At 36.4% G+C, this 11,989-nt stretch overlaps 1 protein-coding gene across 1 annotated transcript; it reads left to right on the top strand.

Annotated features, from left to right (window-relative positions):
* Positions 1-2,418: 2,418 nt before the first annotated feature.
* Positions 2,419-10,230, top strand: LOC122063568 (probable LRR receptor-like serine/threonine-protein kinase At5g48740). The gene is made up of 16 exons (XM_042627270.1): positions 2,419-2,989; positions 3,572-4,115; positions 4,205-4,656; positions 4,762-4,879; positions 4,971-5,039; positions 5,132-5,200; positions 5,281-5,349; positions 5,548-5,619; positions 5,719-5,787; positions 5,876-6,114; positions 6,200-6,405; positions 7,300-7,426; positions 7,565-7,627; positions 7,739-7,928; positions 8,004-8,136; positions 9,707-10,230. Exons 1-16 carry the CDS (start codon positions 2,914-2,916, stop codon positions 9,923-9,925), a joined length of 2,715 nt encoding a protein of 904 aa, XP_042483204.1. The 5' UTR covers positions 2,419-2,913; the 3' UTR covers positions 9,926-10,230.
* The last annotated feature ends 1,759 nt before the right edge of the window (positions 10,231-11,989 follow it).

The following is an 11,989-nucleotide window of genomic DNA, read 5'->3' as shown; positions in this document are numbered from 1 at the left end:
TTTTTTTTTTTTGGTGAGAGGCATGTTGAGGAATTAAATTTCTTCAAAAATGTAGTTATTATTAGATAGTGATGGCCAACAGATGCTTAGTACGGTTAGTTATGGTGCTACTTGTTGAAACATCAACCATTGGCAAGGCATGTCAGGTGTTCGGGACCTCTCCCCCCCCCCCCCCCCCAAAAAAAAAACAAAAAAAATACCCACCCCACTCTACCCTACCCTACCCTCACCTTAAGTTGGCCTTGTGACCTTGAGTAGGATAGACCCAAAAAATTCCTATCAGGTCAAGTGGTGCCTACCTTTAGACATTAGAGGGGGTAAAATGATGACACTGCCCTTACAAAATATTAAATTCTCTCCCCCTATTGATGTTCATGTGTACCTGGCTAGCAGTGTATTTTTCCAATATATTTCTTTCCATAAGACAACTAGATGATAATGTAGCGACCATTGAATAATCACCCTAGAGTTACCGATAACATGATGGGGTGGGTAAAGGGTCGTGGTTGAACCCTTTTTGGCCTAATATAATTTATTTATTTATTTTTCATGGTAGGATTTGCATCTTATATTCTTATACCTCACACAAAGTGGTGTGGGCCCCTAAAACTAAGATGACAATTGACAAGTGAAGCACCTTACACGAATCATTGTCATTGGCCAATCGATGGAATTCCAATAGGTATCACTCAAGTGGCGTGGGGCTCTTTTATGGTACAGCATGGTACGTGGCACACAATTGTGTCCTTAGGAATGCTAGTCCATTTGTTGGGATGTGTGCCTATGTTAGTAAAGAAAAAGATTCCTACCACATCATATAAATACTACATCCAAAGTCTAAGCATAAAGGGAAGATAAAATATGATGGCCCAATCGTCTATGAAATATGAAAAAACCACCCCTTTTGATGTTACGTGTCCCTCATTGGCCTTCATGCTAATGTGAGAACCATACAATCAGACAATGAATTTTTTCCTTTTGATTGGAGACAAATGGGCCAGTAAATTGAAAAACCATTTCATCATTTCTGTGATCCTAAACTGACGGAGCCTTCAAGCATCCTATGATCCTTTTAACACACGAGTCAAAGTTTTCACGTAAATGATAAACCAATCTTTCCAAAATGTCTTCCATTGCCAGTGGAAACTGAATCTCCTTTTATCCAACATAAAAAGGTAGTTGTTGGTGTCATTTACATTTGTGGAAATTTCGGGAGTCACGAACATGGTTCTAAGTATTGATATTGGATCCCGATTTCGTAATGGTTTTTTCAGATCTAATTGATCCGGATCAAGTATCAATATTGGAATACGGGTCGAATCGTAAAACAAAAGTCTTTTTTTTTTCCTTTGAAAAAGAAGGGGAAAATTGATTGATCCCGACTGATACGTTCCGATTTGAATGTACCAATATCAACAACTAAATCCTTCATCACGATATAAATCTGAGTATTCATTTTCATAGTTTTTCTTATCTAAATCGTCTATTCTTGATCAAAGTTGAAAGAATGCATAGTATTGGTTGGAGCATTAATACATATGTATAGATTTATATGACATGCACGCCAGTACATAGAGGTATTTTGATTGAGTTGCACTATGAAATTTGATACATGACCAATTTAGATCATATATCATCTTTATGCAGTTATCATAATAAAAACGTTTTCTACCCACATGGTAAAATAGGTGTCTTAGTTTTTTTTGGGTAAATATGTGTCTTAGTTAACAGAACCCCTACAATAGTGTGCAAGGGTTCCACGAGATTATGGAATCGATTCTCAAGCTTCTTTGTAACATTATAAACCGTCATTCAATTGGGAGAAGATATAAACTATTTGGGTTTCACGTGAAAGCAATCGATCCAATATTGGAAGTGAATAGTCTGTTGTGAAGGTTTTTATGTATAGCATCATCTCCTTAATGACTAGCTATGAAGAATAAGTTCTACCCAAATCTCAACAAATGATATCAAAGCTACTAGTGAATCTAATTGTATAGCGGACACCTTAGCCTGAAAGGCCCTGTCTAATTCATATACCACAATATGGTTGAATTCCACTCTGTGATTGATGGAAACTTGTACTTCCCCCTCCACGTATTCATTACGACATGAATTGATCTTCATTTACCCCCAAAAAGAAAGAAAAAAAAAAAAATTCCAAAACCTTGATCCACAAGTTGGTTGAGGGTCAAGGAAAATTATTGAATTGCAGTGCTGTTCATCATGAATATGTGTCTTGAGCTAGTATTTGAATTGAATTCCAAGGTTGGTTGGCGAATTGGCAATCCAACAATACTTGGAAGCGTATCGAGAACGAAATAGAGATATATTTAAAGAGATACTTTTCTAGGGACCCTTAACCAATGACTGATATCCCTTTTAGTATTTTTCCAACCAAAGCCTATACTATAATTCAAAAAACGAAAGATTTTCTCCAAACTCTGGTGAAAATGAGGAAAAAGTGTTCACCTACGACGTCAGGAGTCTGAATTTATGATATATAGAATTTGAAATTGAACTTCGACGACCCAGTCCAGGTACAAGGGGAGGGGGATAGAGGGAGACAGCCATGAAAGCTCTTCAAGTTCAATGCTTCAGCTTCCATTTCTTTGAACTACATAGTCTACAGTGGAACCAGAGAGAATCACCTAATGCTAATCCCAAGAACTACATCAATTATGGAGCCAGCTAAACCAGCTATCCTTTTCACTCATTACTTCTATCAATTTCTCATCCCCCAAAGCAGAAAAAGCAGGATAAGACAGGAAAAAGCTCTGTTCCCTGTTTGTTTTAGCCCTTTTCGTTCTTCAATTTCTTCTCTCCATTTCTCTGAATCACTTTGAACTTCAAGCTGAGGCAAGAGGAGTTGAGGATTTTCAATCTACTGGGTTTCATTCAACTTTAAATTTGATGGAACTGCATCGTTTTTGTCTTGGGTTTTCTCTGATATATGGGTTCTGGAGGGCTGTTCTTTGTGATCAAGAAGGTATGCATATTCTTTTGTTCTAAATCTGGTAAGACTAAATTATTAGAACGTGGGTTGATTTTATATGGAAAAAAAAAACATGAAATTTAAGCATCACCCTGTTTGTTTGTTGATATGTAGTCCCATTTTTGTGGTATATTTATGAACTTCCATGTTAAATTATGAGCAATGAACAAAAATTACATTTGAATTGGATAGTTTGTTATTGAAAAATTCAGTTGATTCAGTTCATATGTTCATATATTTCTGTATATAATTCTGTTTTAGCATCTACTTTGGTGCTTGATTGTTGATACTTCTCTTACTCTGTTCTATTGGAGCTATTGTTGTTTCGATCAAACTTCTGTTTTAATTTGATGGGTGATTGTTTCTCTTACCTTGGATATACTTCATTTTAGTTAAGAGTTGCTTGTTTCAATCTGCATATGCCTTCAATTTCCCTTTTTTTTTTTCTCTGTCAAGTTTGATTCTATTATGTGATCAACATGGGTGGTTGATAGTCGTTACCTCCTTTACTCTGTGTTCCTGGACTATTCCGGTTTTTAAACCAATTTTGAATCTTCTTTTTGTTTTCTGATACAGGTTTCTTGAGTTTATACTGTGGGGAAAGTAAAAATTTTGTGGATCCCTCTAACATTTCATGGGTTTCGGACAATACTTATGTGAGTACAGGCAATATCACAACAGTGAACTTCGTTAATGGTTCTTCATCATCGCAAGTCCCAGTGCGGTTCTTCCCAGATTCTCAAAACAGCCGCCATTGTTACAAACTGCCTGTAAAGAATATATCTTCCATGGTTCTTGTTAGGCCTCAGTTTTACTACAAGAACTATGATGGACTAGGGAAGCCTCCAGTGTTTTCGGTTTCTCTTGGAACAGCTATCACGGCTACCATAAATCTTACAATCTCTGATCCCTTGGTTGAAGAGTTCATATGGCCAGTTTCTAAAGAAATTCTCTCATTATGTTTAGTTTCTATTCCTGATGGGGGAGTTCCAGTTATTTCTTACCTTGAAGTCCGCCCAATCCCTGAAGGAGCTTACACCGGTGGCATGGAGAACTTCTCAGATACATCGCTAAGGAAATGCTATAGAATCAATTGTGGTTACAGCAATGGATCGATAAGGTAAAAAGCTCTTTAGTTCATCACTTTTTTTTTTCTAAGTTATCTAAAGTTCTATTGTTAGTAAATTTTTTATTTACTTTATAAACCAGGTACCCTGTTGATTCGTATGATCGTATATGGGATCCTGATCAGAGTTTCTCTCCTTCTCATTTATCATTTGAGTTCAATATTCAGCTTCCTTTAAATCTATCAGGAATTAAGGAGAGCCTGCCTCTTGCTGTTCTCCAGTCAGCAAGGGTTCTAGCACGAAAGAATGTTTTAACTTACAACTTTCCTCTTGATAAGCTAGGAGATTATTACATTTCCCTGTATTTTGCTGGGATTCTACCTGTGTCACCATCATTTGATGTATTGATTAATGGGAATGTTGTGAGCTCTAACTATACTTTGAAGAGTTCGGTAGCTAGTGTTCTCTTCTTTGCACAGCAGAGCATCCGAAGCTTGAACATAATGTTTCAAAATATTAGTTTCTATCCACAAGTGAATGCAATCGAGGTTTATGAGATTGTTAGTATTCCCTTGGAGGCTTCTTCAACTACAGGTGCCATAAGTACTGAAGAAATAACCTTTATCGCTTCTACAGCTTCATGTCATTTTACTGGTGAAACTCACTCATAATATCTCCCTATGTTAATATGTGCTGCAGTCTCAGCCCTCCAAGTTATCCAACAGTCTACTGGCTTAGATCTAGGATGGGAAGACGATCCATGCTCTCCAACAGAATGGAAACACATTGGATGTGAAGGAAGTGTGGTTACATCATTGTAAGTGTAATATTAGGAAGATTTATTTCATCTCTTTGTCCCAGACAAGACTTGTGATCTTATTATGAGTTACCATACCTTTTCCTGTTAGGGAGCTTTCAGATATTGACTTGAGGGCAATCAGCCCAACATTTCGTGACCTACTGGATCTCAAGACATTGTAAGATTTTGAAATATTTTTAGGAGACTACTTATAAATATTTTGTAGTCAATGTTTATTATTATTTTTCTTCTGGTGGAATCATGCTTCAGGGATTTGCACAACACATCACTTGCTGGAAAGATACAGAATCTGGACAGCCTGCAACAACTTGAGAAATTGTAAAGTTCTTCCTGGTTTATTTATGTAGTCCAAATCCATAGTTTGTTAGTTTTGAGATAACATGAAATAAATGTTACAGGAACTTGAGTTTCAATAAGCTGACATCTTTTGGGTCTGATTTTGACACCTTGGATACCCTTCAGATGTTGTAAGTTCCAGCATGAAGCACTTATGGAAGCTAGCTTTCAAGTATTCTGTCTTATTTACTTATTGGATTCAGTCTATGTAGTAATAATCTTGTTCAGCATAATGAAAGACATTTTATGTCCCAAAAATGTCCTCTCTGGATCTACAGATGGACAATATATATATGACTACTAGTGCATTCTATTTGTTCTATGTGAAGGGACTTGCAAAACAACAGCTTAGAAGGAACTGTTCCAGAGAGCTTGGGAAATTTGAATAGTCTTCAACTACTGTAAGTCGCATAAGAAGTTCAGTTAATGATGCACCACTCCTCTTTACTTAGTCCATTAGTGACTAGTGTTTTTTAATATATACAAACTCTATTCTGCAGAAATCTGGAAAATAATAAACTTGTAGGCCCCCTACCACAGTCTTTAAAAAGACAAAGTTTGGAAGTTAGGTATGCATCAGTGCTTTATCATTTCTCATTTACAGACGCCTTTTTCTGCAAGGAGATTCCAACACCTTTAATGCATCTTTTTGTGCAGAACATCGGGAAATTTGTGTCTTTCCTTCTCCTCATCAACATGCAATGGTGTTACAGGCAATACTTCAAATCAAGCCCCACAGGTTCCGATATTCAATCCGAAGAAGCATAGTGGCCATAATCTAAGGGCAATTGTAATTGGTGCAATTGGAGGCGTCTTATGTGCCATTCTCTTTATTGCACTTTCAGTATTCATGTGCAGAAGGAAGAGAAATAAAACTGAAGTCACAACTACAACAAGTATGCAGGCTTCAAAGTTCACCAAGATGGTATTGTGACTAGATTTTGACTTCATTATAATACCATTGCTGCTTGTAATGTTTAGGGAAAGCAACTGAGATGCGGAACTGGAATTCAACGAGGGTCTTGTCTTACAAAGAGGTCAAAGCAGCCACAAATAACTTTAAGAAGGCTATTGGTCGTGGTAGTTTCGGTTATGTTTATCGTGGAAAACTTCCAGAGGGAAAATTAGTTGCTGTGAAAGTGCGGTTTGACCAAACTCAACTTGGGGCTGATTCCTTTGTCAATGAGGTTTGACCTCCATAGTCTTCAGAATGCTAACTAGTGATCATTAACCAACTTTTCAAAGTGCTACTGATAATGACCATGATCTTGATCTGTGATATGCATCAAAGGATTGTTGGTTACATTCAAAAAAATTAACATTTGTTATATTTGTTTGTCCTTTCCCTGAGAAGTGGAAGTTTGGCTCCTGCTACTGCAGGGTCTGGGGGAAGGGGGGCAAATGTACGCAGCCTTACCTCCTGCTTCGCAGGAGAGGCTGTTTCTAAGTTTTGAAGCTATGACCAACATGTTCCAATAGTGCAACTTAACCATTGCGCCACAGGCTCACCCACAAGAGACCTGATTTAATTACTATACAAAAGGATTCCTGTTTTAAAATCTAAAATAAATGTAGGGATTTGTTTTAGATTGGATACATTGAGTTAGACAACCTATGTATATAGCATGATCAACTGAATTTAGCATGTCCTCAATGTATGTCGGTCCTTCCAAAGAGGACATCAATAAATGCAAACCTTTAAGAGTTGATTTTGATCACAGGCTAGCCAAATCTGTCCATGGTGAGATCTGAGAACTCAAACAATGCTCATTGCATTTGAGGATTTGGTTCTTTCTAATGCTTTAGAAGAATGAATGGTCTTCTATTCTTGCTCAGAATATTTTTGGGTAGAATTCATCAGGTGTTCATTTAGTGGATCCGGCTATGCCTTCAGGATCTTTTTTGGACTTCATGCTTGGAAATTTTTAGAATTGGTTCTGTGAAATTATCCACTTTCTTTCTATTCGTCTTATCTTGTTGTCAATTCACAAGGAAGGTTGGGTTCCTTGTTTCTTTCTCAGCTCAATGCTTCTTGATTGATCTAAGTTTCATGATTTTCCGTGTGCCATTGGGGACTGCAGGTGCATCTTTTGTCGCTAGTTCGCCATCAAAATCTGGTATCCTTGGAAGGATTTTGTTATGAATCAAAGCAGCAAATTTTAGTCTATGAGTATTTACCTGGTGGATCATTGGCCGACGCTCTATATGGTAAGCTGTTTCAAAGAAGTCAATATTATCTCCTACTCTTAAACCTATAAATTCATTTTCAACCGTTTAGTAGTCATGGTCTTTTGACAATTCATGATGGATATTTCTTTCTATAATTTGGAATAAGCCATTTTTCAGGTACAAAAAAGGTAATGTTAAGCTGGGTGCACAGACTGAAAATTGCTCTTGATGCTGCAACAGGTGCATCTCTGTCTGATATCAAAGTAATTATAACTTTCTCATTGTCAGCATTATGTAATTGATAGATATTATGATATTAACGTTCATCTTCCTCAACCTTTGCATTGAAAGGATTGGATTATTTGCACAATGGAAGCAATCCACGAATCATACACCGTGATGTGAAGTGCAGCAACATTCTTTTGGATTCGGAGATGAATGCCAAGGTCTGTGATTTTGGTCTCTCTAAGCAAGTACCTCGGGCTGATGTAACTCATGTCACCACTCTTGTAAAAGGAACCGCTGGCTATCTTGACCCTGAGTAAGTCTTTGAATTCATCCTTGACTTGATTCTTAGTGAAGGAAGTCTTTGTTCTCACATCATTTCTTTGTACAGGTATTATTCCACCCAGCAATTAACTCAGAAAAGTGACGTCTACAGCTTCGGCGTTGTACTTTTGGAGCTTATTTGTGGTCGTGAACCTTTGAGTCATGCTGGCACTCCAGATACATACAATTTGGTTTTATGGGTACTTTTTATTTCATGTTTTTTTTCTAACCAATTATTATGAACTCATCAGAACCTATATCTGGGGAAGATTTTCTTGTATCTGTTCAAAATTTTCACCCAATATCTCTTGTCCAGAATATAACAAATTTTATGAGTTAATTGAGAACAAGCACTTCTAAGTAGATCAACTAGATTAATTCAAGGGGTTTTCTTATAATACAAGAAAGAACTAGGGGAAATTATAGCATTGCCTTTGATTGGGATACAAAACTCTAGACCAAATTTACTTATCATTGCATTAATATAGCTTTGATACTTCAATATTAAGATGGCCATCTTATCTGCATATGCTGCTTGCACTGTAAGTCTGTAATACTGTATGTTTCTGTTCATTATCTTGTAACTGAGAAGGCATATAATTTGATCTTAAATATTTTTGTTCTTTTATTTTTCTTTGGTGGAGATAGTCTATGCAAATTGGGTTCACGTATAGTTCAGATTTTATTTATGACTCCCCCCACCCCCCCAGATAAGTGTTTTTTCCTGGACTCAAAAGTGTTTCCTTTCATGGGTTCTTCATATTTTATATTTTAATCATTGGATAGGGAATATCATGGAGTTAGATAGGGTTATTAGATCAAGTCTTGAGACATCCACTTTAGCTTTTAGGTACTTTTCATACCTCTGCTACTGAAAACTGCCTTTGTTCATCTGGTTTTCTCTGGTTCTCTAGTTGATCATTCAGATTTGGATCATACTTCTTCCCTTAATATAGTTCAACTCTTCATTAGTCTTTAATGGTCGAGAATGGGAGATGTCAAGAAATGTTAACCTCGGTATTTACATTGCTAGAAAACAGATAACAAAGAAATTAATTGTGGAACAAAATGATCAAGGCCATATTAGTCCTGACTCTCGGCAGGGACATTTACTTTCTTTTTTACTCCAGCACTTGGGGATAATCCCATTTAACAAAGACTGCATATAAACCTTTCATGAATGTATAGAGCATATTGATGGTGGACCATATTTTCTATTAAGAGAAACTGATGGGCAGATTTAATACCCCCTGTACTTTTTTATCCTTCTAGAACCAGGTTAATGATTCTTTTCTTGACATTGTCTCTTAGTTTCCATAAGCCAACAAGAGTATCTAGGGCTTTAAATTATAAGTCAAGTAATATTTCTGTGTTTTTTTTGTTTTGAGTGGAGTTGAATGATAAAATACGATGCATGTAGCCAACCCCATTTAATTGGGATAAGGCTTGGCTGAATTATAGAACTTTAGTGATCTTTTTCGCCTCTCTTTTTCTGCTTGAGCTACTGGCATTGCTTTTCCTGTTTCTTCACTGAAGATGTGGGAAATGAGAATAAGATTTTGTTAATCTTGTTGATGCTAACAGTTGTTTATGCATCTTCTTGATCTCAACATTGAAGATTACCTTGAAGTTGAAAGTTTTGGCTGTGAAACATTATTATTCTCGATGAAATTGATCAATAGATCTTATGTAACATATTACCATCATTCATATTCAGTCAGTCAGTTCTACAGTGGTGACGTCGTTTTGGAATTTGATTGTCACCTGCAGGCCAAGCCATATTTGCAAGCAGGTACCTTTGAGATCGTGGATGAATGCTTGAGGGGAACTTTTGCTCTAGAGAGCATGAAAAAGGCAGCTTCTGTAGCTTCAAGGTCTGTGGAGAGAGATGCATCACAAAGGCCAACAATGGCTGAGGTTTTGGCAGAGCTAAAAGAAGCCTACAGTATTCAACTCTCACACCTTGCATCTAGGGAACATATAAATTAATTTCAAGTATCTCTCTTTATACAGTGATTCGATATTTATCTTAAACTTTGTATGATACTTTGTTTAGGAGAATGAAGAAATAGAAGGCCTGGTTCTAGCATAAATAGGCAGAGTTTCCTCAGGAAGTGATGTAATCACAAAAATGTAGGTCAAAATTATTGTGAGTTTTTTTTTTTCAATACTTCCACTTAAGCTCATGTAAAGACATATTTACATCCTTTGGTTTTGTTAAAGCTTCTCAAAGTAGAAATGTAATTATATAATTACAATTTTCATTTTCATAATTTATATACTCGTTCGGGGAATGCGTGTGGCTACAACATAATCCTTCCCTTTGTGGTTATTTAAGTAGAATATTTGTGCTTCTCTCTTACATGTTCAGATATCATTTAAAACTAGTAATGTGATGATGACAACAACCAGCAATCTTACTTTGGTTGAGTAGGAATTAGCAATAACTAATTTATCCATCTGCTCCAGCCTCAAGGTTTAGGGAGTCTTTGGATGTAAACAAGTCTGCACATATGTAAATAGGCTATGCTGAAATGTTCATCATATGGTACTTTGGTAGGAAAGTAAGTTAGTGTGTTCATGGGAAAGAGTGGTTTTTCTGAGCCTAGATCTCTTGCAGCAACACCTTTCAAATATTGACCAGCTAAAATGGTGCATATCTGAGTAACCACTCTTGTAATATAGTCTGTTAGATCGTACCAAATCGCATCTGGTAAATTGCTCAACATCGAAATTCATTGGAACCCATGACGTGGTTGCACAAATTAAAGATGACCAATTGGTATTTATGAGATTGGGATGAATCTAAGTGACTACTTAAGTTAGAGCTGAATCAGCAATGTAGGATTATGGTTTCTGTTCAAAATGTAATCATGAGTGGGACAATATTGATTGATTGTACACTAATCCACGTAAGAACCTAAAGGTTTCAGAGTGACTGTAATTTCTGTAAGAACCTTTAGGTTGGGGGGTGGGGGGTGGGGGGTGGGGGGTGGGGAAGGGGGGAATATGGAAGTTGCAGGTTGCAGTAGATAAACCCCATCTCCTGCTTTTGTGCTAACTTTTCATGGGCTGTCCAGGACTCAAACCCACCTGATTATAAATGGGTTAGCATCAGGCATGTGACCCATATCTATCCCTGCCCATTAATAATTTGGGTAGTTTAGACTGGGCTAAATTGAGAAAAAAAAAATTAATAAATAAGACAAAAACCAAAAAAACCAAGCAAGAGATATCAAAATATTTGTTTGGTTGGCATCAATTATGGTCCCTACACAACAACAATAGGGTTTGAGTCAAAATTAAAGGTTTAAAAAAAATGCATGGAGGAGGCTCATTTCCCTTTATCCTAATTCTAATTCTAATTCCACAATTGTCTATCTGGTCCATTGAAAATAAATAACTAAAATAAAATGAATAACATTGTATTTAAACACTAAAAATTTCTACTAACCATTTAAAGTGTTACTCAGGACTTAAATTATCACCTAAAGAGGATGACAATATGATGCATCTCTTGGGCAGGTACTAGGGGGACTACCTCCATGTGGTACACCTGTAATGCGGTGTTTGTTGTGGACATGGTGATTTGCTTTTAATAGAAAATTAAAAGATAAATTAAAAAATACCATGGTTTGCAGCTTCCCAAACAAAGACATAAAGGACTCTGCATGAGTCATTAGAAACAAAAGGTGCATATTTTGTCATGGAATGCATGGATGAAGTCCTTGGCTCAAATGATGAGGTCAACTGCAACAACTATGGCCATGTTTTATTCTTATGATTGAGTTTTTTTTTTTTCCCTTTCTTTGAGTTAGGTTGAGCTTTTTTACAAGTATTTGGTTGGTCATGCTTGTGTAATCATTCGGTTTCAACGGGTAACAATTAGGGAAAACTTTCTTGATCTACTAGATAAGAAAATAAATTACAAAATAAGTAGGATTGACTTTATTTACTATGGTCCTAACAATGATTGATCATGATTTGTGCACAACTTTTCACCCATCAGAAAATAATTTAAAAAAAAAAAAATATTTCCACTTCCATGATAAT

This window comes from Macadamia integrifolia, unplaced genomic scaffold (assembly GCF_013358625.1).
Source record: "Macadamia integrifolia cultivar HAES 741 unplaced genomic scaffold, SCU_Mint_v3 scaffold1363, whole genome shotgun sequence".
Lineage (NCBI taxonomy): Eukaryota > Viridiplantae > Streptophyta > Magnoliopsida > Proteales > Proteaceae > Macadamia > Macadamia integrifolia.
The sequence above is the reverse complement of the archived record's forward strand: the minus strand, read 5'-3'. Positions and strand labels throughout refer to the sequence as shown.

Excerpts from the sequence above, each read along its gene's own strand:
- LOC122063568 (XM_042627270.1), top strand. The coding sequence starts at position 2,914 with ATGGAACTGCATCGTTTTTGTCTTGGGTTTTCTCTGATATATGGGTTC. Across the intron at positions 5,201-5,280 it reads CTGCAACAACTTGAGAAATT|GAACTTGAGTTTCAATAAGC; the intron begins GTAAAGTTCTTC and ends TAAATGTTACAG. Across the intron at positions 8,137-9,706 it reads CATACAATTTGGTTTTATGG|GCCAAGCCATATTTGCAAGC; the intron begins GTACTTTTTATT and ends TGTCACCTGCAG.